Source organism: Schistocerca piceifrons, chromosome 3, assembly GCF_021461385.2.
Source record: "Schistocerca piceifrons isolate TAMUIC-IGC-003096 chromosome 3, iqSchPice1.1, whole genome shotgun sequence".
Classification (NCBI taxonomy): domain Eukaryota; kingdom Metazoa; phylum Arthropoda; class Insecta; order Orthoptera; family Acrididae; genus Schistocerca; species Schistocerca piceifrons.
The window spans coordinates 283,903,739-283,930,614 of record NC_060140.1 but is presented as its reverse complement, the minus strand read 5'-3'; the positions used below and the strand labels follow the sequence as shown (position 1 = coordinate 283,930,614).

General features: G+C 37.8%; 1 protein-coding gene across 2 annotated transcripts in view; it reads right to left on the bottom strand.

The window, feature by feature from the left end:
• Positions 1–26,876, bottom strand: part of LOC124787829 (RISC-loading complex subunit tarbp2) — a 163,687-nt gene that overhangs the window by 57,122 nt on the left and 79,689 nt on the right. For both annotated transcript variants that reach the window (XM_047254764.1, XM_047254765.1), the window contains exons 4-5: positions 19,831–20,012; positions 6,278–6,393 (exon numbers count right to left, since the gene is read on the bottom strand). In XM_047254764.1, coding sequence (XP_047110720.1) covers positions 6,278–6,393; positions 19,831–20,012 — 298 coding nt within the window. The remainder of the gene's footprint in view (positions 1–6,277; positions 6,394–19,830; positions 20,013–26,876) is intronic.

Below are 26,876 nucleotides of genomic sequence, written 5' to 3'. Positions count from 1 at the left end.
AACAATGGGTGATTGTACTACATACGTCACATGACCATAATACATGGTAGGTTGCATAGTATAAACAAGGCATGTTCTCGTGCATTGTTTACAAGAAAATCACATTACAGTCAAGTTGTATTGCACATACATTCACATTGTGCACATCAGTTTTGCAGAATTAAAGTTCCTTTCAATACCTACACCTACATAACGAAGCATTTGCAAACCTATGTTCATATAACTTTTTGTTCAGAATTACTTATACTATCATTGTTTAAAATATTGACATTTCCTCCCCAAATACCCTGTGTAGACCAGGAATGGGAAATATGAGAGATTTTTGTATGGAAGAAACAGAAAAATTAGCACATTTGGACAAGCCAATGGGGCCATTAATAATCATTTCCAATTTAAAGAGGAGATTGCCTGAAAATGTAGGATGTGATCTCATAAATGCTCCAGGAGATGATGCAGACTTATTCCTTGATTATGTTGGGAATATGGATACAGCTTTACCACTGACAAACAGAAAAAATTCCCAAAATGACAGAAATCAAGATGGAAGGGTAAAGGGTAATTACAGGGATGACAACAGAAACTCCCACAGAGATTCCTGTAATAATGATAGGAGAAATTCAGGATCTAATTATAGAAGGGATTACAATAGGCCACAATACGATCATGTTGAAGGGACAGCTGGGGGGGGGGGGGGGGGGTCAGACAGACCTCGCAACTGGGGAAATGAGTAGGTATCCCACCTAAGGTACGAGTGGGGATAAAGCCTGACAATGCTTGGGAAAGGACCAGGGGAGAAAGGCTGACTAAGGCACCTATGCATAGCCAGTTTAATTCGTTCCATATGGAGAGGATTTTGGGTGAAGGTGAATTCTGTGGAGAAGTTTTTGAAAGTTCTGGGAAGAAAAGGAAGGGAGAGAGAAAACAGTGTCTTCGAAAATGTAAGAGATTTGTTTCAATGGGCCGAGTCAAGTGATGGAATGAATGGTGAAGATTCAAATATTTCTGACAATGGAAACGCTAGTCCAATAATTTTGAGGTATCATAATTCTGTTAGTTCTGATACTGTAGTGACACTAGAAAAGTTGAGTGTGTGTATTAATACTACTGAGCAGCATGAGAAAATTGTAAATGAAGTAACAGTTATGCTTCTACCGTATGCAAATATTGGAAGGGTGGATCCTTTGTGTGTTAATATTCCTTGTGCTGGTTGCATATGTGGTATTTCAAATATTGTCAATGGTGATGTGAATTTTCAATCTTGTGTCAATAAAGTTGCTAATGTTGCATGTGCTAATGCTGATGTTGATGCTAGTGCAGAGGATGCAGTATATGAGGTAGTGAAAGTAGAGCCACCTAATAATATTAATGGTGTACGTGGTATTATTGGAGATCTTTGTGAATCCATTATTGGGAGCAATGCCTCAGATGTGTGTTGTACGCAGCAGTGCTGCAGAGGCAGATCCTGTGCGTAATGTACATGTTATTGTTGTAAATAGTTCTTCATGCACAGAAGACAAAATTTATTGCAGAGAGGGGGCACTAGCAGATGTAACTAATGGAAATGGAATTGTAGACATAGCAATAAGTACTTTTTGGGTACCAAAGTCAGGGCTAGACGAAATTAGAGGGGAATTTATAAATGTAATCAGCAGTTTAAAGCAACAACAAAAGACCAGGCCACCAGAAATACTACAGCACAGTGGAGAAAAAAATTTACCATGAGGAAAATGAAATAAATACGAAATTATTGGCAGCTACTGAGGAACTTTTTGATGAAACTGGTGTGGTAGACAACGATGTTTTGCAGTGTGCTGTCGATACAGCAGGGGATACAAACAATAGACATGTAAATGTGAAACAGACTGTTGAATTGAAATGTAATATTAGTTCTGGGAGTAGCAATAAGGCAATGAACCGCATAGAGGGAGAATTCAATATTACAACCATGAGAGGTGCTATAAATGAATTTCAAAGTACTGAGAAGGATATGTTTGAGTAAGAACCTTTTAGAAATAATCAACTAATAAAATTACAACCAAAAATTAAAATGAGTGTTGGAGGGTTTAAGACTGAAGCACTTCTTGATTCAAGCAATGAGATTAGTGGGATCCCTGAAATGTTTTTTGAACATCTGAAATCCATTACAGAAGTTATGGAATTGCCAGTCAGAATGCGGATTAGGGGTGCAACCAACAGGTTAAGCAAACCTGTTAGGACCCAAGTGTACTTTATGACAGGCGATATTGAGTTTAGCCAAAACTGTATGTTTATTCCTGAACTCTGTATGAATTTTATTATTGGGATGGATTAGATGACCAATGTAGGAGCTGTTCTAGACTGCAAAAGAAACCAGTTAAAGATAGATGAAAGTGGGGCTAATTTAATCATAGACCTCACCAAGTCATTAACAGGGAAAATGATGATAGCATCACTTGTAGTGGATTAAAGGGCAAGAGAAAACAGTACACAGTTGAGGCAGCCACAGATCTGAAGAAGGCAATGTCAGAAATTAAAACAAAATTGATAATATTGAAGGGATAAGTAAAGAACAAAAGCAGGACTTGCATGATCTGTTGCATGAATAAAATGACATATTTTCTGATGTGCCAGGAAGGGTGAAAGACTTTGAATGTGTTATAAATGTTAAGCCAAATGAACCATTCATGCAGAGACCATACCATACAGCTGTTGCACTAAGGAAGGTAGTTGAAATAGAACTGGAAATAATGCTGCAGACAGGGATAATAGAGAGAAGCAATAGTCAATAAAATAATCCACTAGTTGTCAAGAAGATGGATAAATCAGTGAGGCTCGTATTAGATGTTAGAAAGCTGAATACCAGAAAATACGGATGATCTGATCTATCAGTTCCACCATGCCGAAACAATGTCAAGTGTGGGTCTGACATATGGTATGTAGCAAATTCCCTTAGCCAAGAAGAGTAGGCTGTATACTGCTTTCTTGTAAGGTGGCAGATGCTACCAGTTTAAGGTAGTTCCTTTTGGTCTGAACATTTATGTGGCTATTTTTATAAGAGCATTACATCATGTTTTACATTGAGAGCTTTCGAGCAAACTGACAATTTATGTGGACGACATATTGATGGCATCTGTTGACTCAGAAAGTTACTGCCATCTACTGAGGGAAGTGTTAGGTGCCCTTAGAAGGGGGCAGCATGAAGCTAAAACTAAGTAAGTGTGTGTTTGCCAGGAAGGGGAGAGAATTCTTGGGACAGGTTATCACACCCACAGGAAAGATACCAAAGAAAGACAGGTTTCAGGCTATAGCTATGTTCCCAATGCCTAATACCAAAAAGCAATTAAAAGACCTTTTTGGAAATATGTAATTTCTATTTAAAGTTTTATCAGGAATCAGACTCTAAACTCACTAAACCTAACAAGTTAAAAAAAATTGCAACTTTTATGTCGACACAGAACTGCAGCAAAGATTTCAGGAGATAAAAGCTAGTTTAAATAACAGTGGATTACTATACCACTCAGATACAACCCTGACTTACTGTTTGTACACTGACAGCAGTGATTATGGTTTGGGAGTGGCATTGTCACAGAAAAAAGTGTAAGTGGACACGATGAACTAAGGAGTATAGCTTTTGCATCAAGAACTCTTTCCAAACATGAACGGAGTTATAGGTCACTGAAAAGGAGTTGTTAGCAGTTGTGCAGGCATTCACCAAGTTCAGAAACTATCTACTGGGCCATGAAGTGATTGTTTTCACTGATCATAAAACAATGAGCTATTTACATGAATGTAAATTGTTGAACAGCAGACTAATGAAGTGCGCCATGTTCCTACAGCAATTTAATTGCAGCATCCAGTACATAAATGGAACTGAAAATGTCGTGGCTGCTGCTTTCTCAAGATTACCAGTGAGAACTGGCGATATGCTAGAGAGAGAAAGAGGATGGAAATGAATTTAAATTGCTATACATAAAGGGTTTGCTGAGCGAAAGACGTATCAGAGGAGTATGTAGGGACATAAGAAGATCAGAGGATCAGGATCCCAAGCTACAACAGATAAAGGGGCACCTGGGAACTACAGAGAAAGAAAATTTGAATAAATATTACAAAATACATAAGGGAATTTTGTTCAGAAGGGCAAACGAAAACAGTGATGAATGAAAGTTATGTTTTCAGAGAACTATGTCAGTAACTTAATTCAGCATGTGCACCGGAGCTATGGATCTCACAAATGCACTGAAATAATAAGGGAAAAATGTTTTGTTCAGTAATAAGGTCAGACGAGTATGGGAACAACTTGAGAGAGCTGTGACACCTGTCAGAGTTAAGGTAAGCCAGGCACACAGTCAGGGATGCATGTAGCATATAATACCAGAGAAGGTCAGAGATCTGGTAGCAGTTGATTTTTTTTGGGCCTCTGCCAACTGGAAGAGGTGGATGCAAATACATTTTTGTAATAGAGAACAATTTAGTAAATATATCAAGTTGTATGCAATCAAATGGGCAACCAGTAGAAGTCTGATTTCCAAGTTCACACAAGAGTATTTTCCTTTGATTAGAGTACCAAAAGCTATTTTAAGAGGCAATGGATCCCAATTCACTAGCAATGGTTGGATTCAGTTTACAGATACAACAGGGATAAAGCATATAAGAATCTCAGTGTATTATCCTTCGAGCAATCTGGCAGAACGATATACGAGAGAATTGGGCTCATTCTGCAGGATATATTGTAGCAATAAACATAGCTCTTGGGTGCAATATCTAAAAGATTTTGAAACAGTAATTAATTGTGTGAAGCACAGCTCAACGGGGTTTTCACCATGGGAGGTGGAGTTCAACACAAAGCCACCAAATCTGTTCACAGAATATGTCAATTGCACCCTGTGTCATGAGGCGAGAAGAGAAGAGTTGGAAACTTTTGTAAGTGAGAACATGGAGAGAAGAGCAATACAAAGAAAGCAAAGACAGGACAGAAAGGTGAAGGTGACAGATAAGAGTTGGGGATCGTGTGTGTGTGTGTGTGTGTGTGTGTGTGTGTGTGTGTGTGTGTGTGTGTGTGTGTGTGCTACTTCTGAAGGGTAAAGATTCAGTTTAATCCTAAAAATAGGTATTGTTTGATCACTGACTTTGTAATAACGCTGTGTGCGATTTTATCAAGTGCACATTTAAAGATTTTGTTATTGCTTAGATTTTAAGTTATATCTGATTGTTATACACAAGCAGGAGGGTAAAACAAGCCATTTGATTCATGAGGGAAATAGCTGGGGTTAATGGTTGATTTTCTTGTCAGATATGGAGTTGGACTTTGATTCATTGATGCTGAGAAGATTGCATGATATCACAGCTGGGAATTATTTTGCATTTTTATGTTACTTTGAAAATTGATTCCCAAATTGAAGGTTTGATTTGTGCCTTTATTGAGCTTTGTTTTGTTTTCCTTGACGACTTACCACAGTAATATTTCAGTGAATGTGAGTTTCAGTAGAATATCTTAGCTTGTTACTAAATCAAGTAACTAGTCGTTTTTCTCCTCAAATTTGCAAACTAAATATGGTCAAGTTTAATATTAACTGTAACAGAACTCTTACTATTAATTATAAATGCTGTCGTGCTCCAAATATAAACTTATTACACTTCATGAAACAGAACTAAATATTCATACAACACAAAATTACTGATTTTAACTGAAATTTACTTCTAAAATACTGTGTCACTGGGTAAAACCAATTTCAACTTCAGCAACAGAACAATTTAAGCACTGTTTTATTTAAAATGCTAGTGGAGGGCAACAGTAGAGAATGAAGATGATTTGTATCTCTAAGAAAGCAGACTCCCATCCACATTAAAGAGAGATACACAAAGTATGTGACTAATCTATATTATAACCATGAGGCAGGTCTATCCTGTGATTCACAAAATTAAATTGTTTTGTGATAACAGAGTTTTCACAAAAGCAACTTTTAATTTCCATTCAATTGTTAATCCAAATAACAGAGCATCTGATAGACTGAAGAAGCACTAAGCATGTCCCAGTATGTAAGTCTTACAGCCTGTTCTTACTTTTGAAACTATTTACTATGTTATTTACTGTACAATTCACATTGCTGGGCGATGTCTCCCTACACCCAACACAATACACATGCTATTGTCAAAACTATCCTATTATTGCGCAACAAACAATAGTGAAAAAATTAGTGAACAATGAATTTGGTTATTAAACTGAAGATTTGTATATTTGGAAATACGACTTTATCACTGTATTGATAAATAAAATACTACAAGTAGTTTCCAAACTCACTTCATCATCGTCATCTGGTACTGGAGCAACTGTAGCTGTAACTGGCAAATCCTGCAACCGTTGCCACATTTTGTGAGCTGCCTGCCGCTTAGCTAATTTCTTTGATTTCCCTGTACCTGTCATCACAAAAGTAATATTTGAAAATTTGTCTTTCATTAAGAAAACAAGAACTGCAAAGAATTTGTCATGGGATATATAACTTCAGAACACCTGAGGCAATCTTTATTGGGAACAATGATATAAAAGTACATTCATCATAATTGATCATCTAGTTGTAACACTTCTCGTTTATATTACTGATTTTATAGCATTTTCATTTCAATATTAAAAACTTCACTAGCTCTAAAATATTGTTATGAAGTGTTTAAAACACTAGTTATCCTGTACCAAAATAAGACTAAATAAATCAAGCAGTGGTGCTTTACAGCTGAACACTATTATTTCCTTTTTTATATTGAAAAAAACAGTAAATGAACAGATGAGCTCATTAGTAATGACTCTCAGGACAGAAGTCCCAATACCCCCCCCTCCCCCCCCCCCCCCCCCCCCCCCCCACACACACACACACACACACACACACACACACACACACACACACAGCAAACGAATCTGCTCTAGTGCTGAATCCCTGAACCATTACACCAATAACCTGAAAACAGCTTTCGCGTCACACAACTACCCTCCCGACTTGGTACAGAAGCAAATAACCAGAGTCACTTCCTCATCCCCTCAAACCCAGAACCTCCCACAGAAGAACCCCAAAAGTGCCCCACTTGTGACAGGATACTTTCTGGGACTGGATCAGACTCTGAATGTGGCCTCTCCAGCAGGGATACGACTTCCTCAAATCCTGCCCTGAAATGAGATGCATCCTTCATGAAATCCTCCCCACTCCACCAAGAGTGTCTTTCTGCCGTCACCCTAACCTTCGTAACCTCTTGGTTCATCCCTATGAAATCCCCAAACCACCTTCTTTACCCTCTGGCTCCTACCCTTGTAACTGCTCCCGGTGTTAAACCTATCTCATGCACCCTCCCTCCCACCACCACCACCACCACAACCACCACCACCTACTCCAGTCCTGTAACCCGGAAGGTGTACACGATCAAAGGCAGAGCCACGTGTGAAAGCACCCACGTGATTTACCAACTGACATGCTTACACTGTGAAGCCTTCTATGTGTGAATGACAAGCAACAAACTGTCCATTCGCACGAACAGACACAGGCAGACAGTGTTTGTTGGTAATGAGGATCACCCTGTGGCTAAACATGCCTTGGTGCACAGCCAGCACATCTTGGCACAGTGTTACACTGTCCGGGTTATCAGGATACTTCCCACTGACACCAACCTATCAAAACTCTGGAAATGGGAACTTGCCCTTCAATATATTCTCTCTTCCCGTTACCCACCAGGCCTCAACCTCCGCTAATTTCAAGTGCCGCCCCTTGTACATCACTTGTCATTCAACAACATCTTAGCCTCTGTACTTCCGCCTCGACTGACATCTCTGCCCAACCTCTTTGCCTTTAAATATGTCTGCCTGTGTCTGTATATGTGCGGATTGATATGTGTATACCTGTCCTTTTTTCCACTCCCGGGATTCGAATGACTCCTTACCCTCTCCCTTAAAACCCACATCCTTTCGTCTTTTCTTCCCCTTCCCTCTTTCCTGATGAAGCAACCTTGGGTTGCGAAAGATTTTTTATTGTCTCTATCAACGTACCAACGCTTTCGTTTGGTAAGTTACAGCATCTTTGTTTTTAGATATATTTTTCCCACGTGGAATGTAGAAAAACCTGTTTCTTCTTCAGTTGGGGGAGTTTAAGAATAAAATTTCCTATTTCATACAAGGAACAGATTAATTCATCTTGATGTCGAATTCACCACTATTAAATCTCTGCACCAAGCAGCACCGCACTCCATTACGTGTGGTCGGAAAATCCATCTTTGGCTGCATTTCTCTGTGCTAACATCGCAGGCCGCCTTCATGCATGTGTGCTTCAAAACACAGCGACTGGCCACCCATAGCACTCAACGATTGGCCATCCAGAACATACAGTGACCCCAGCCCCATTAACTATGGAGCCTATTTAATGCTGCTACTGACATTTACAAGCCAGTTCTCATCACGCTATGTTATACTCCACACCTCACAAGTGCTACACTGTGGTCAATGTAGATTCGGCTGCACTCTGGACTTAGAATCCGAATACCATACTGGACTTCATTCACTTGGCTTATTATGTCAACGGACTTGTGATTTCTGCCGGAATTCCACATTTCACTTGCACTTCACTTGGTATAAACATCATCAATTTATATAATTTGCCATAAAGTGTTCATCTACAACTTGGCACTTGGTAACAGAACTGTGTGTGTCTGTGTTGTGTCAATAAACTGGCATTATATCTATTGTGTTATTCCTAGTTATAACACTCAAGTGACTCATGCAAGAGCTCTTATTAGCATTTAAACAAACAGTGTTGTGAAAAGTGAAAACATCAGGTGAACATTTTCATTGGATGATGATTTTAAATGTCTTCATAAAGGTGCAACTTAACAACAATGCCTCAAACTGATTTCTTCAACTTTGGTAATGAATCTGTTCCAGAAAGATGGTTTGAAATTTGTTTATAGAATTTCATCGTGGCTGAGCTGTAGAGCCACAAAATTGATGACACAAACTTCTATGACATGTAATGTCAAATTCAGCTATGTTCTGAATCTGCATGGTGGATCTGTATGTGGTTTAACTGACAACTGTTAAATATGTTTAGTTTTTTTCTTTCAAGAGGTTTTGATTCTGATTGTTGCCTTTTTTTAATTTAGTGTGAGGTGAGCAAATGCCACGGCCGACTCAAGATTTGTCTGTTATGCGTGGAGGACACACACACACACACACACACACACACACACACACACACACACACACACACTTTCTTTCTTTCGTTTTTTTTAACAACAATTACTGTTAACTGTTGTTTCCCTAGTTCACTGATGAAAGCTATCAAAAGGAGGATTAAGACACGTAATTTTGCTCTGTTGAGCAGAACGTAACACAGATTTACTAAAATATGTTATACATTAATAGAAATAACTGGGCTGTCTTTTTCCATAAGAGCAATGAAAAAAGGTGCTATTATTATTATTATTATTATTATTCTTTCTTTTCTCAGACGTTATGTCTGGTCAAAAATGGAAAGTGACACGGACCTTGATCAAGCGTGACTTCCTTTTAACTGTACGGTATATGTTATATTGCATTTAGGAACTTTCAGGTGATTGAACATGTATAAATAATTACGGATTTCTGTAGTTGTATATATAAGTTTGGATGTAGCTGTATTACATTGATGTACTGGTGGATATTGTGTGGTATGACTCCTGTAGTTGATAGTATAATTGGCATAATGTCAACTTTATCCTGATGCCGTATGTCCTTGACTTCCTCAGCCAGTTGGATGTATTTTTCAATTTTTTCTCCTGTTTTCTTTTGTATATTTGTTGTATTGGGTATGGATATTTCGATTAGTTGTGTTAATTTCTTCTTTTTATTGGTGAGTATGATGTCAGGTTTGTTATGTGGTGGTGTTTTATCTGTTATAATGGTTCTGTTCCAGTATAATTTGTATTAATCATTCTCCAGTACATTTTGTGGTGCATACTTGTATGTGGGAACGTGTTGTTTTATTAGCTTATGTTGTAAGGCAAGCTGTTGATGTATTATTTTTGCTACATTGTCATGTCTTCTGGGGTATTCTGTATTTGCTAGTATTGTACATCCGCTTGTGATGTGATCTACTGTTTCTATTTGTTGTTTGCAAAGTCTGCATTTATCTGTTGTGGTATTGGGATCTTTAATAATATGCTTGCTGTAATATCTGGTGTTTATTGTTTGATCCTGTATTGCAATCATGAATCCTTCCGTCTCACTGTATATATTGCCTTTTCTTAGTCATGTGTTGGATGCGTCTTGATCGATGTGTGGCTGTGTTAAATGATACGGGTGCTTGCCATGTAGTGTTTTCTTTTTCCAATTTACTTTCTTCGTATCTGCTGATGTTATGTGATCTAGAAGGTTGTAGAAGTGGTTATGAAATTGCAGTGGTGTAGCCGATGTATTTATATGAGTGATTGCTTTGTGTATTTTGCTAGTTTCTGCTCATTCTATAAAGAATTTTCTTAAATTGTCTACCTGTCCATAATGTACGTTTTTATGTCGATAAATCCCCTTCCTCCGTCCTTTCTGCTTAATGTGAATCTTTCCGTTGCTGAATGTATGTGATGTATTCTATATTTGTGGCATTGTGATCGTGTAAGTGTATTGAGTGCTTCTAGGTCTGTGTTACTCCATTTCACTACTCCAAATGAGTAGGTCAATATTGGTATAGCATAAGTATTTATAGCTTTTGTCTTGTTTCTTTCTGTCAATTCTGTTTTCAGTATTTTTGTTAGTCTTTGTCTATATTTTTCTTTTAGTTCTTCTTTAATATTTGTATTATCTATTCCTATTTTTTGTCTGTATCCTAGATATTTACAGGCATCTGTTTCTTCCATCGCTTCTATGGAGCCGCTGTGGTTATCCAATATGTAATCTTCTTGTTTAGTGTGTTTTCCCTTGACTATGCTATTTTTCTTACATTTGTCTGTTCAAAAAGCCATATTTATATCATTGCTGAATACTTCTGTTATCTTTAGTAATTGGTTGAGTTGTTGATTTGTTGCTGCCAGTAGTTTTAGATCATCCATGTATAGCAAATGTGTGATTTTGTGTTGGTATGTTCCAGTAATATTGTATCCATAATTTGTATTATTTAGCATGTTGGATAGTGGGTTCAGAGCAAGGCAGAACCAGAAAGGACTTAATGAGTCTCCTTGGTATATTCCACACTTAATCTGTATTGGCTGTGATGTGATATTATTTGAATTTGTTTGTATATTAAGTGTGGTTTTCCAATTTTTCATTACTATGTTTAGGAACTGTATCAATTTAGGATCTACTTTGTATATTTCCAATATTTGTAGTAACCATGAGTGGGGGTACACTATCACAAGCTTTTTGGTGATCAATGTATGCGTAGTGTAGTGACCTTTGTTTAGTTTTAGCTTGATATGTCACCTCTGCATCTATTATCAGTTGCTCTTTACATCCTCGTGCTCCTTTGCAACAGCCTTTTTGTTCTTTATTTATAATTTGTATGTGTTACTAATTTCTGTGTAATGACTGAAGTTAATATTTTGTATATTGTTGGTAGGCATGTTATGGGGCAATATTTAGCTGGGTTTGCTGTTTTCTGCTTGATCTTTAGGTTTCAGATAAGTTATTCCATGTGTAAGTGTATCAGGGAATGTGTATGGGTCTGCAATGTAACTGTTAAATAATTTAGTTAGATGTGAATGTGTTGAGGTGAACTTCTTTAGCCAGAAATTTGGTATTTGTACTTTGTCTTTTCCAGGGGCTTTCCAATTGTGAGTAGAATTAATTGCTTCGGTGACTTCATGTTGCAAAATTATCACTTCAGACATCCGCAGTATCATCTTGTATGTGTCTGTTTCTGCTTGTATCCACCGTGCATGTCTGTTATGTTGTACCGGGTTTGACCATATGTTGCTCCAGAAGTGTTCCATGTCTGTTATGCTTGGTGGATTGTCTATTTTAATGTGTGTGTTATCTATTGTCTGGTAAAATTTCTTTTGGTTTGTGTTGAATGTTCGGTTTTGTTTCCTTCTATTTTCACTTTTTTTGTATCTTCTAACTCATTTGGCCAATGCTTGTAATTTCTGCTTCTTTTCATCTAATTGCTCTATCGTTTCTTGTTGTGAGATTTTACCTAACCTTTTTCGGTTTTTTTCTGACATTTCATTTCTTATAAATTGTGTTAGTTGTCCGATGTCTTTTCTCACTTTTTCTATTCTGATCTGTAGCCTGTGTTGCCATGCTGTTTTGTGGGTTTCTTCTGTGTGTTGGTTGGTTCTGTTCTCTGCCTAGTGTGTATATTTAGTGTAGTGAGTGCTCCTATATAAACCAGTAGTTGTAACTCTTCCATAGTTGTGTTTTCATTTACTTTGTTGTGTATGATTGTGTTGATAGTTTTTATTGTTGTTTCGACTTGTGGGTTATTTGGCGGTCTATGCAAGAATGGTCTAATGTCTGTATTTGTGTCTTTGTATTCTATATATGTCAGCTGAAATTTTTCTTCCATATCTAACGTGTGTCACTTCGTGTTCTATTTGTACTTGTTCTGGTGGCTGTCTTAAGATTTCATTTTCCTCTGATTGTTTAATTGATGCGCGTTGGTCTTTGTTTGTTTGCTCTGGGATGTTAGAGTCCATTACTGTATTTTCTTCTTCTTCTGATTGCACATTATTTTGTTCCAGTATTTGTTGTACTTGTTGTTTGATGTTTTCTAATTCTGACTGGGGTATCCTGTTATTTTTGATTACTAGACGGATCTGATCAGCTAGTTGTTGTTGTGTTAAAAATTTTAATTCTGGGATCTGGTAATAAATGTTGTGTATACTTGTGATCTGTATCCAGTTGTGTTGGTTCCTATTTTTGTTGCTTGGTAATAACAGAACATGAGGTGTCGATTAACTTCATCTGATCATCTCATCCTCTGTCTGTTTTCCTTCTAGGGTGGTTGCAGGAAGCATATCCTGCAAAACACCTCTATTTGGATTTAAATCATTTTCCAGTTGGCTAGCAGTGTCGTTACCATTGTGGGCGGGCATAGGGTTCAAGCGTCGTCCCCGACCATGACGGCGCTTGTCCGAGGCTTCTTTAGTTCTGTCCTGAACCAAGTAATCACACTAAAAGGGGGGTTAGCCCTATTAGTGGTTTGTTCTTTTCGTTGCCTTTTACGACTGGCAGAACATACCGGAGGCCTATTCTTTTCCCGGGCCTCCTATTATTATCATTATCATTATCATTATCATCATCATCATCATCATCATCATCATTTTGAGTTTACTTCCTGTTATTCAAAAACAAACTTATTGTTTGAGAAAAACGTTGTGCGGAAGATAACCCCTGTAACCTCGCAAAAAAATAGAAAAGAAGAGGAAAAGGCAATTAACTAAAACAAAATGAGGAATTAAGAAAAGTGATATTTTGGAATAATAACCTTCAGTCTTAATATCGTAAGAACATTGATTGGAGCCAACTTATTTAGGGAAACACTAATATTTGTAGCAGCAATAGGTGCTCAGAAATATCTCTGATCCATTCCTGCACTCTGTCTATCTTAAGTTTTGCAGTCCTCAATCCCCACAGCTCTCACTAAGTGGTGCTATCACTGACACTTCAGTCACCAACTCCCGACACTACCCACTATTGTTTAGAGAGTGAATGCACATTAGTAATGTGCAGTCGTGGACCGATGCAGTTAATGCCACCACTATAGTAGCCAGAGGACGAGGAGCTAGGTGACTGTAAGGATGTCAGTCAAACTGAAACACCCATGGGTGACTTTTTGAAACTATCAGTGGAAAGAATAGCAAGGAGAGACAAAATTACCAATTTCTTTGTTAAAAGTTAATAGTTAAAGTAACAATAAACATGGCCAGAAATGACTTAGATGAAGTGAAAAACTGATGGTAGATTCAAACAAGAGTTATGCCTGCAGGTATCAAATCAAAAGAAATAGTTAAATCTCTGGAGAGAAAGTTTAAACAAATAACTAAATAATCAAAATAAAAAAATCAGAGAAATTATCGGCCACCTCTGAAGCTTTAACCAACACAACATAAGCAATTTTGCTGAATTAAATGTTAATGTGACCGAAGTTGACAAACTGGAAAAACAAAGTTAAGTCGAAAGTAGATAAGACAGTTAAACTATATTAATATAATTAATGATCAATTTAACAATTTAAAACTAATATTAGAAGAACTTATTAAAAATAACGGTTTTTTTCAAAGGCAGTTTAACAATACTTTAGAAGTACTGCAAACCAAAGTCATGGAAATTGTGCAGGGAGTATCATCTGATGTAAATGCCCACAGATAACTTCAGAAGATGGTTTCTGGGATGTAGCAACTGAGTTATGGGAAACAGACAAGAATTAAAAATGCTAAAGAATTAGTTGAACTGAACAGTCAATACTTGCACTGAAAGAATTATTTCGGAAAAATTCAGCTAGGAAAATTGGAATAGGATATTTATCAGTTTGAAGGATAAATTTGAGGAATCTGAAAATGGAGGAGAATTAAAAGGAACTGCAGTGTCCTCACTCATAATGACAATAGCAAACGTAAATGAGTAATGGGAAGAATTTCATCTAGAAAGTGGAAGTCACGTATCCAATAATATTCCATGTTTTAAACCTGAAGGGGAAATACATCCTATTGTCTTTTAATGAACCTCTGAAGATGAAAGAAACCTAGAACAGGAAAGCATTAAAGCACTAGTATGAAGAGAAATATTGGTATAAGGGTTAAGTTCTTAGGTGAACCTGTAAATGAGAGCCATCGGATGAGGGTATTAGTAGCATGCCCAGCTATGTATGGGAGAAAATGCTTGGGAATGATTGGTTAACAGTCTGTTCAATTTTTAGTCACTTGGAACAATTGCATATCCTTAATAAAGCTTGTGAATAAGAAGTGGAGAAAAAAGGATCAAGATACACAAAGGGACACTAAACTCCATCAGAGACCAACAGTAAGCAAAAGTAGCTGCTACTGTAAAGTAAACAAACAAATTACTGAAGAGCCCTATGGAAGACTCAAATATAAAGTGAGAACAACAGCTAGGAACAGGTCTTGCAACGGGGAAAGGTATACAAACAATTGTTGAAGCTGAGGATGTGGAAAACTCTTTGGAAAGCAAGAAACTGGTTGCTCCAAGAGACCATATAGTGAAGATCAAATCAAGAGGTGCATTGGAGAAATGATAATTGCATGAAGGAGCCACCAGTTGTAGATCATTAGAGAACAGATTATATGCATCATAAAAACCTTAAAATATGGATGCAAATATGCATGAAAAATGCTTAAAAATGCACGAAGTGTTGAAATATGTAAGATCAAATAATAATAAAACATGATAGTTACTGCGTGCATTATATCTCAAAGTTGAACCTGTGCATATAAACTACAAGGAAGAGCGACGGCCACACGAAAAATTGGTACGTTTAGAACACTGATATCATTTTCTGAATACTTTTTGATAGAGGTCAGGAAGGGGGCCTTTCTGAGATTATTTTCTAAAAATTTGCAAAATGGGGATGCCTACTGTGTTTCAAGAATTGTTTCTTCTTTGCTATTGTCAGTAATAAGTGGATGTGATGAAAGTGAGTCACAGTGAAACAATCTATATGTACTAGACCAACTTCAAGATACACTCCTGGAAATGGAAAAAAGAACACATTGACACCGGTGTGTCAGACCCACCATACTTGCTCCGGACACTGCGAGAGGGCTGTACAAGCAATGATCACACGCACGGCACAGCGGACACACCAGGAACCGCGGTGTTGGCCGTCGAATGGCGCTAGCTGCGCAGCATTTGTGCACCGCCGCCGTCAGTGTCAGCCAGTTTGCCGTGGCATACGAAGCTCCATCGCAGTCTTTAACACTGGTAGCATGCCGCGACAGCGTGGACGTGAACCGTATGTGCAGTTGACGGACTTTGAGCGAGGGCGTATAGTGGGCATGCGGGAGGCCGGGTGGACGTACCGCCGAATTGCTCAACACGTGGGGCGTGAGGTCTCCACAGTACATCGATGTTGTCGCCAGTGGTCGGCGGAAGGTGCACGTGCCCGTCGACCTGGGACCGGACCGCAGCGACGCACGGATGCACGCCAAGACCGTAGGATCCTACACAGTGCCGTAGGGGACCGCACCACCACTTCCCATCAAATTAGGGACACTGTTGCTCCTGGGGTATCGGCGAGGACCATTCGCAACCGTCTCCATGAAGCTGGGCTACGGTCCCGCACACCGTTAGGCCGTCTTCCGCTCACGCCCCAACATCGTGCAGCCCGCCTCCAGTGGTGTCGCGACAGGCGTGATTGGAGGGACGAATGGAGACGTGTCGTCTTCAGCGATGAGAGTCGCTTCTGCCTTGGTGCCAATGATGGTCGTATGCGTGTTTGGCGCCGTGCAGGTGAGCGCCACAATCAGGACTGCATACGACCGAGGCACACAGGGCCAACACCCGGCATCATGGTGTGGGGAGCCATCTCCTACACTGGCTGTACACCACTGGTGATCGTCGAGGGGACACTGAATAGTGCACGGTACATCCAAACCGTCATCGAACCCATCGTTCTACCATTCCTAGACCGGCAAGGGAACTTGCTGCTCCAACAGGACAATGCACGTCCGCATGTATCCCATACCACCCAACGTGCTCTAGAAGGTGTAAGTCAACTACCCTGGCCAGCAAGATCTCCGAATCTGTCCCCCATTGAGCATGTTTGGGACTGGATGAAGCGTCATCTCACGCGGTCTGCACGTCCAGCACGAACGCTGGTCCAACTGAGGCGCCAGGTGGAAATGGCATGGCAAGCCGTTCCACAGGACTACATCCAGCATCTCTACGATCGTCTCCATGGGAGAATAGCAGCCTGCATTGCTGCGAAAGGTGGATATACACTGTACTAGTGCCGACATTGTGCATGCTCTGTTGCCTGTGTCTATGTGCCTGTGGTTCTGTCAGTGTGATCATGTGATGTATCTGACCCCAGGAATGTGTCAATAAAGTTTCCCCTTCCTGGGACAATGAATTCACGGTGTTCTTATTTCAATTTCCAGGAGTGTATATCACACGCAGAAGGACACACTCAAAAACTCGGTAATATTTCATCTAAAAAACAACATACAATCATGAATTCTTTTAACAGCATTAACTTTTAATTAATAGTATTGGACCAAAGCATCATCTACAATTTATTTTACATTTTTTCTACTATTGTACACACAAATGACCAAGTACTGCTCTAAATGTTCCAAATCTTACACCCGCAGCAGATGGTGTACAATCTTTTTTTTTTTTACTTTTCCTTAGATTACGTCCCTGAGAGGGCATAACTATTTTACAGGGTACAGAAGTATCTGGAACTGCTTAAGGGAGTTCCCTGTTGGATTTGAAATTAATTTCATTTGAACATATAATCATAGCAGCAGCCAAAATGTATTATCAAAAAGAACAAGATGGGATATGGTCTCCCAATTTCTTGAGCCAATACACAATTTGTTTTCCAAAATAATTAACATAAAACACATTTAAAAATTCTTAGAGCATTTCGACTTTCCATTAGTGTCTCAGCCCAGAATCTTTAAGAATGCATTTATAGTCTGCCCAAAATTACTTTAGGATTGATAGCGAGGACTGAAGTGCTCAAGGGAAGCCCACACATTAGGCCCAGGCCACTTTTTGCCAACATTCCATAGCAGCCATAGCAAACCTCCGAAGCTACCAAACCTTCGCCCCACACAACACAACACTTGCTGCTTGCAGTGAGCTTCAGTTGTAATCAGGTTGCTGTACTGTGTGATCACTGTGCCCTGTGACTGGTGTGTGGCTTTTTACATTTGTAGGAGTTATTCTTTTATTTGTTGTTACCATTATCTGTTGTTTGGAGGTCAATGATGTCAGTGGGAAGTTCGTCAAAAGTTATAAGTGGAAAAGTTCTATAATGTTCTCTTGGCCAGGGAACTGCCATACAAAGGCAGTCACAAGAAACAGTTTGCAAGTTATGTGCCTACTTTGAGAATGAAAAACTTAATGGTGACCCGCTGCTCTCCATTAACAAAGTAATCTACAAAACAGTTGCAGCTTTGAATGTGAACAAAAAAACACTACTGTGAAAAGGTTGGGAAGGAAATGTTCAACAAAGAAAAGGAAGCTGAATAATCAACGAAACTTACAACTTCCTATGGATAAGTGGATGACCAATACTGATTCATTTGCAGAAGAGAGGATTCAATTTTTTTGCAAGTCCCCTACCTGTTCTAAAAACCAAACCTGCTATTTGAGCAGAAGTTGGAGAGAAAGATAATTGCTACAATGCTTCAGCCAGCAATAAATTCCATTAAGCTCAACAGAAATCTGTTATTCCAAAAAATAATGATGCTGTGCATAATGTAATTATAGAGGAATGGCACGCGCATGCACCAGTTCTCTATAATTCTTATCTTCACAGAGACAATGTCAGCTGTCTCACAGCCAATCAAACAACTGACTGTGATGGATAAAAACCATCAAATTAATGTGTCACTGCCCATATTCAACTAATAGTTTTTTGTTTAATTATGTAAATGAAAACATGGGCGGGCAGTGATTTATCACCATCTTCAGAAACTGCTGCATCCTTCCAAAACCATATTTTTGATGTACCAACACTAGACTAGTAGACTGGAAAAAATGTTTCCTTGGTTGTTGTGAATGGATGCAAATATAAATTTCACAGACACATTTTTTCAGGAACAAAAAAAACAATTTATACAAAAACTGTTTATAGCTGTCCTTAGGACTGTATGTCCAAAATTATTTGGGATAAATGGGAAAAGATTCACCAACTTGAGAGTTTCAAACAATATAGTAGTCCTCGACACAATATGATTGAAAGGCTTTATCCGAGAGTTGCGAAAAAGTGGACATTCATAAAAATCTGTCTAAAACAAATGTTGTGCACAATAAGTGAGTAAGTGCAATACCATTGCTATTGAATAACACCAGTCCAAAAAATGTTATTTTTATCAGGATCAGGTAAATGATATCCAAGAAGACTTAAAACGCGAGGTTTTTCACCAAATCAAGCTAGGTTGGAGAGCTTATGGAAGAAGGATAAGGGCATTTCTAGATCAAATATGCCAACACACATAATAAAGTTGTTTTCTAACAATGTGTTCTTCTAGTACTAGCATACTGCCATGCAACTTTGATTTTAAAGAAGTTTTGCAAAAGAAAACCACCAACAGCTCAAAGAGCTATGGAAAGGTCACCACTAGGTCCCACTGAGAAAGATCAGAAACAAAGACTTAAGAGCAATAACAGGCATTCAGGATATTGTGGAAAGGGTAAAGGCTCAGAAATAGATAAGGACAGGACGTATCACACAAAGAAATGACAGGAGGTGGACAAAGGCAGTACTGGAGTGGTGTCCCAGAGAAAGAAAAAAATAGTGGGGCAGACCAGCTGACTGCTGGGATAAAGACCTGAAGAAAGTTGCAGGCTCCAACTGGCAGTAGTTAACAGGAGAAAAAGGCATGAAAACAGTTACCAATATTGTATTTGTTAGTTTAAGATTAAAGTGGTTACATCCTGCAAAGGCTGAATTAACTGAACAATAAGTAAATACAAAAAATTCTCTTATCACTGTTCTTACAAAAATTTACAAGACAGTCATAAAAATAGTGAGTGATGTTGCAAAAAGAAAATACTCAAATGGCAATAGACTATACAAATAATAAGCACAAGTAAACAGATTGCTAAATATATCACCATAATCATACTCTGTGCTGCAGATAGAACACACATTTTCAAGACAGGAATGGAACAGTAAGAGCTTACGGAGCAAGTACATAAAAACATCAGAGATACATTACCTGTTTCTTTGTATTTAAAAACATAGCATGCAATTGTAAACAATCGTTCATGAGGTAATCCTTCTTCATGCACCATTTCATAATTGGGTGGAGGCCATCGTCTTGACATGCACATTTCCTGCAAAGAACCAATTGGGTTTCCTGGTATCTTGTTGTCATATGGTGATAAAATTTCAGTTTTTCTGCAAAAACAAAAAAACAAATAAACAAAAAAACAAATAAATAAAAAATAGAGAGCTGATACACAAAACAGTAACAATACTATGACATGCAAAATCTTTCAGCAACAAAATATTATTTATATTCATGGAAACAAGCTCCAGTTACAGTGAAATTCCGGTTAGCTGTACAAGTTGTTTTCAGTGACAACTATTACAATCAGGAAGGCCGAAGAAGAGTTAATACTATCGAAAGTAAGTTAAAGAAGAATGGGTACACTATTTAGGAAATAAGATGCACTATCCATCCTACATTGTGACTGCAAACAGATGAGTCTCCCCAGGGAGAACTGCATCCCATCGCCCTACTTCAGAAAGGAATAGAACTAAGTGTCTTCTGCCCACTGATGAGACACAAGTGTCCTCAGCATAGTTAAATATGACCTCAAACTGAAAAAGCCACGAGTGTTCTTTTAACTGATGGAAGAAATTCATTAGACAAACAAAGACAGCAGCACAAACGAGACAAAGACATGTGCTACACCAGACTGCTCCAGCCCAAAAAATCATCTTTTTCTGAAAATTTACTTATGTGAAAACACACACTGCAGTACAACGAAACAAAAATCTTTTGACTGTGACATCAAGGACACCGTGGATATTCACCTTTCTTGAAAACTTGTGAAAAGGGACAATGGGTTCACTAGCAGTAAAGTATATGGTATACATCATTAAAATAATTACACATTTACTTCCAGTGCACTTCTGATGATGGCCACCACTGAGATTTGAAGCATTAGTGGACATGTGACTGATGGAAACAACCACCAGTCCCACAATGCAGGCCAGGAGAAATGGTAATAGGTGCATACAGAGCAGACAATGGGGTAAACACCATGTGACAACTCTTAGTTTGATAAGTTTTAAATGTGGCTGCTTGGTTCAGTGACCATTTCTACATTAAAACTGAAAAAAATGAGCCTCAGCCACTATTATTTTTAGTCTCACTGACCAGGTTTCAACACTCCCAAGAGTGCCTTCATCAGAATTAATTCACTAAAAATAATAGTGACCGAGGGCTCATTTGTTTCGATTTTATCTTAGTTTGATGTTGAAATATTGTGCTATTTTGGCACACACATCCAATGCTGATAACAGAGAATTTATCCTTTAAGACTTCTTTCAGGGAAGACTTATGCCCCACTTAGTAGGGAAAGTGGTTCAAGGAGACAGACATTTGCCAACACAGGGTGATTCATGAAGATATGCAAATATTTTAATACATTATTCTACAAGTAAAACTAACGAAAAAAGTTCATGTAAACATAGGTCCACAAATGTTTAGTTATGGAGTTACGAAATAAAATATTTTGCCTGAAATTTAGCAACTTTGCTAATATGAAGCCATCACAAAACTGCACAAGGTTAAAGGGAAGCACAATTTCCATTTATTTTGTTGTTATTGGTCTGGTAAATCTATTAAAACATGTCCCAGACATGCATCTGCAGTAGTTATCCAGAGAAGCAAAGATTATTATAGGAGTAAATTTGTTTACTTTGCATTGAGAATGTAGAAACGTTTGTGTCATAGTTGGCAACTGTTAAGGAGTTGCTGCAGTCGTTTCCCAACCTTGAAACGAGTCAGTTTTCTGTATTGTTCAGTGAAAGAACATAACAACAGTGTATTTAAGTGAAACAACATAGTAACTGTTGTTTGTAGGTTATTTATGAAAATGGATGCCTTTCAAATTTACGACAGAGGAATATGCCGATAAGGTGTTTATTTATGGCAAATGAGATGGTAATGCTATGGCTGTAGTTAACAAATATTGCGTACATTAGCCAACTCTGAGGATTCTGAATGCATGAACCATTAGTGGAGTATTTTTATGTTATGGGAGACAGATTTTCTACCTAGTACAAGCAGTCGATACGTGAAGATGATGAGGGGGATATTATGGACGCTGTTCAACATAGCCCGGGAACCAGTACACAACGTATCTCTCAACGATTAGGCATTTCACAATCTAATGTATGGTGTACACTCAAGTACAACAATCTGTATCCTTACCATAAACAAAAAGTGCATCATTTACATCCAGGGGATCCTGCCTTTCACTTGGAGTTGTGCAACTGGTTAAATACTAATTGGCAGTTACACACATACATTTTATTTACTGATGAGGCACAATTTAATTGAGATGGTATAAACAATTTACATAATGAGCACGTATGGTCTGAAGAAACCCACATGCAACAGTGCAATGCAATTTTCAACAGCGATTTAGCGTAAATGTGTGGTGTGGTATAATCAACACACACTTTACTGGACCATTCATTTTCCTAGCATGCCTAATTAGCGAGACGTGCTTACAATTCCTTTAAGAAGAAACGCCCCGCTTGCTCGAAGGTGTTTCACTTGCTATGTGATTAGCAAATGTATTTTCAACATTACAGTGCACCATAACATTTCACAAACACCGTTACTACACATTTAAATGACCATTTTCCCCAAGACATGGTGCCACATGCTTGTGGCCACCCAGATTGTCCAATTTAACACCAATGGATGTTTGTGTATGGGGATTGATGAAAGACATAGTTTATGAGGACAAAGTCAATACATGTGATGCATTACTTGCTCACATAATGAATGCAATAGATGAAATTAAGAACAACCCTGTGAAACTGAAATGAGCAACAAAATCTGTTCGTACACGTGCACAGCTAAATGCACTGAACTCTGTGGAGACATTTTTGAACATTTATTGTGAATGTATAATGAAACAGTATGTACACTGTACAACTTACTTAACACTGAGTTTTGTTTTTTTTCGGTTAACATGAATTTACATGTGCTGTAGTATTATTAAAAGCAGATTATCTGACACATTCATACAGTTTCAGTTAACGTTATTACCATCATTTTTCCAAAACTAAATTCTCTACAACTTCTGTTGAAAACTTTGTGCAACTGTATGGAATTTTAAAAAAAAAGGGCCAAGTAGTTAAGGAATTAAAAATTTTACAAAATTATTTCTTTGTTTCTCTGTATGTTCTGGAAAACAACTGCAGATACACGTCTGGGACATGTATTATTAGATTCACCAGATCAATAACAACAAAATAAATGGAAATTGTACTTTACTTTAACCTCATATAATTTTAAGATGGCTTCATATTAGCGAATTTGCAAAATTTGAGGCAAAATCTTATTAGCTGTAACTCTGTAACTAAACATTTGCGGACCTATATTTATCTGAACGTGTTACTTGTAGAATAACACATTAAAGTATTTGCATATCTTTGTGGATCACCCTGTATATGCTCCCAGAGGTAGGTGTCAAAGATTACATTGTAATGTGAAATGGGATTAATATAGTGATTTGGGTCAATATCAAATTCTGTAAAGAAGGGCAATTGTGTGATGATTAAAATGTCTTGAGACTAGGAACAGAAGTGAAAAACGCAATACCGAAAAGTAGGACTTTTGCATGCTTAAAACAAAGTGAGACTCTGGCAAGTTTGAAATTTACTTTCTCGAGAATTTTCATAGAGTTGCATCAAACTGCTATGGGTGATTGCTACGTTATGCTCTAAACTTCACGTACCATGAATATATTTTTAAAAAATTACAAAAATCCAATTGCCTTGTGGTCCCCTTGGGAGTCTTTCATTCGCCTTCCCTAACACTGAATTCACCTGATGATCCCACTTCAAATTGCTTCTAGTTCATGCATGATATTACATGCTGAAGAGACACACCATTAGCCTTGTTATAAGATACTACACAATTCTCTCTCTTTGTTATAGGTCTCATCTTACATTTAAAGACAATTGCTACTTGTTACACTTAGTGAAAATTCTATCTAAGTCTTCCTGCAATTCCTTCCAATCATCCAATGATGATACTTAAAATGTACACAACAGCATCATCTGTGAACAACTTACAGTGCTGCTTATCCTCTATGATAAATCATTTGTGTGTTTTGAAAACACGAATGGCATCAAGTACTGATGAGTTTGAGCAAGAAGTGATATGAAACTGAAAGAACAGCATGATTAAATACCAGAGCAAAACAATGTTCATCTATCCAACTGAGATACAACCAGCCACTAAAAATACTGTTTGATAAATGTTCTATTAACAAAAATCATACAGACACAGATGTCACTTCTAGTGAAGGAACTGACAAGAGAGCAAACAATCTTTTTTTAAAATGTTACTGGCAGGATGGACCCTCAGAAAATCTTCTGTGATCTACAAGTGGAAACAGTGACATGAACAATTAATTCTGTCCTCTCTCAGTGTGCAGTGCCAAAATGAGTGAAAAATGCACATAATGCAAGAGAATATGTGAACAAAGCAGAACAAGATGTGATGTTTAAATTCAAAGACTACAATGGCTTCATAAAGATTGCCTCAGTATATTTAACAAAATCAGTGTGCCCTAAAGAGAATACAAAAACATACTCAGAACTGGAGGATGCAGATAGAAAACAACTCCGAAGTATATAACCTGTTAACTAGTGTAAAAGAAACGAAAGATCCTCTTCACAAATGAAAGATCCTCTTCGTAAAGTTTATACTACAAGGAATGAAGCTCTCATCCCAGAGAAATTTATTTTTAAGTTCATGAGGAAGTACGCTTAGTTCATAGCCAACCATCCTAACAAATGATCTTCAACACTTTGCTTTTATCAACATAATGACAGATGTTCAACAGATTTGCTTCACACAATTTAATTCTTAGTGTGTCATGGTTTTGTGTGTCGATGAGGTCAAGCTGTATCAATTCCGGTGCATTCTCAGGCAAAATGGCAAGAGAGTTCCTCAATAAGTGACTCAGTGGATTTATACTGTCAATTTGGTGATACAAGCATTGAAGGTGGCTATGAAGTTACTAATATTTTTGTTAAATGTACTCTTAAACCTGAAGTTTAACTTTTCAGTCACTTTCTTCAGTTAGGAAAATAGGTGTAATTGCCCAACTTCTGTTAGGTCTGAAACAGATTTAGCTTACAATTAAACGACAAAATATGAGAATGCTGAGTATCAATTTATCTTTACTTTCAAAGTCACACATTTAAATGGTGATGTCAGTCCGAAATGCTGAATCATGTAACCAATCTGGATTTTTTCCTTTTATTCAGAGATATTTCTGGTCTTTTCAGTCCTGAAAATTTCAGTTTCTATAAATCCTATTATGTAGGAGAGCCTTCAGGGATGTGGATCAAGTGAAGATATATAGCAACAGACACAACCATGCACTCCATATTTAGAGGTGCTGTTAAATTTTGTTGTTTGTGTATGATTTTGCATTTTAGCAGACAATGTCCAGCCTTACAAAGACACCATAATGGTTGCAGCTGGTCATCAAAAGATGGAGAAATGGACAAAATATACTAGTTTCATACCTGCAACAGTCCACTGAAAATGAGGGAGAGTATTTCAAATTTCAATGAACCTGATTTTTTAGCATAATCTTTGACAAGAAATTGACCTGGTTTCCACAGTAGAAAGCTTTAAGAACAAAGCGCATAATATCATTGGCCAGTATGGGAGGCAACAACAGACAAGCATGCTGTATAGACAGGTCTTGTCTCCTGTAGCGTTGATTCTACAAGATCTATATAAGTTCTCAGATTGATTTGAGAACATTATTTACTGATTTTCTAGGGCCTTTTACATCAAGATGTTATATGCTTCCCATCATGGTGAGCCTTCAGTGATCTGGATTTTTTTACATTACCAGGCAGAACCAACCACTGCTAGCTACTCTGTGAAGTACACCAACACAACATTATGACTTGTGCTGATCTATTCACACTGATAACTACAGTAATTATTATTTTCAGTTCTAGTATTGCATTGTGATTGAATTGCAGAGTTCATCCTAATTCCACTCATTATTAACTACAAATACCTTTAAAGACTACATGTACTGATACAGAAGTTTAAGTATTACTAGCTCATTGAAGAGGCTTCTGCAAGATGTTCAACTGTCAACTTTGCACAATATTCTTATTGCACTCTTCTGTAGGTGAAATAATTTGTTTTATACGTTAGTTGTGTCGCATCAGAAAATACAGCATAGGACAGTATTGAGTGAAACTGTGGTAACAACATCTGCAGCTCAACAAACTGAAGAGATATTCAGTCATAAATGGCCAGCAAAAGGCAAGATATCAACAAACGTATTTTCGTTGTAGTTTCAGAATCTTTAAAAGCTTCTGTGATCACCACATGCTGATATGCCTATTGTTTCAAGGACAAGATTTTCTGTTTACCTATTCTTCGGGCAGTTCTGAAAATGTGTCTCATTTTGATGCATTCTTCTCAGACCGCTATCATTTGTTTTGCAAGTAAGGCAAACAAAAATATTCAGCAATAATACTCAGAACCTCCCAAATTATTGTTTCTCATAGGAGTTTGGATGATATTAGTGAATCTACACAGACAGACATCGAGGAGCCATCATGATCTTACAGAAATGTATGTATTTGGTTCGTCAGACCTATCTGACAGAAAAACCACCACTCAAGTATATACATGTCTGTAACAGTGTGACGACTCCTTGACATTTGTTTCAGTGCAGATGTGCTAACAACATCCAAATTCCTATGGGAATAAATAATTTCTGAGTAGGGGTTAATAGATGACAGCTGCTGCACTGCAGTGTCCAATAAGTTGGAAATTTTAATTGGTCACGAACTGTATACATATGGCCGAAGAGGTTACAGTAACTGCTCACAAGAAGCGGTAAATCCAAGTTCAAATTTCGGTCAGACACAAATTTTCAACTTTCGTCATTCATTTATTAAATATATTTTTTTAAAGTAAAAACTTTTAATGCCTAGATTGCAATTTTCCTATCATAATTAAAG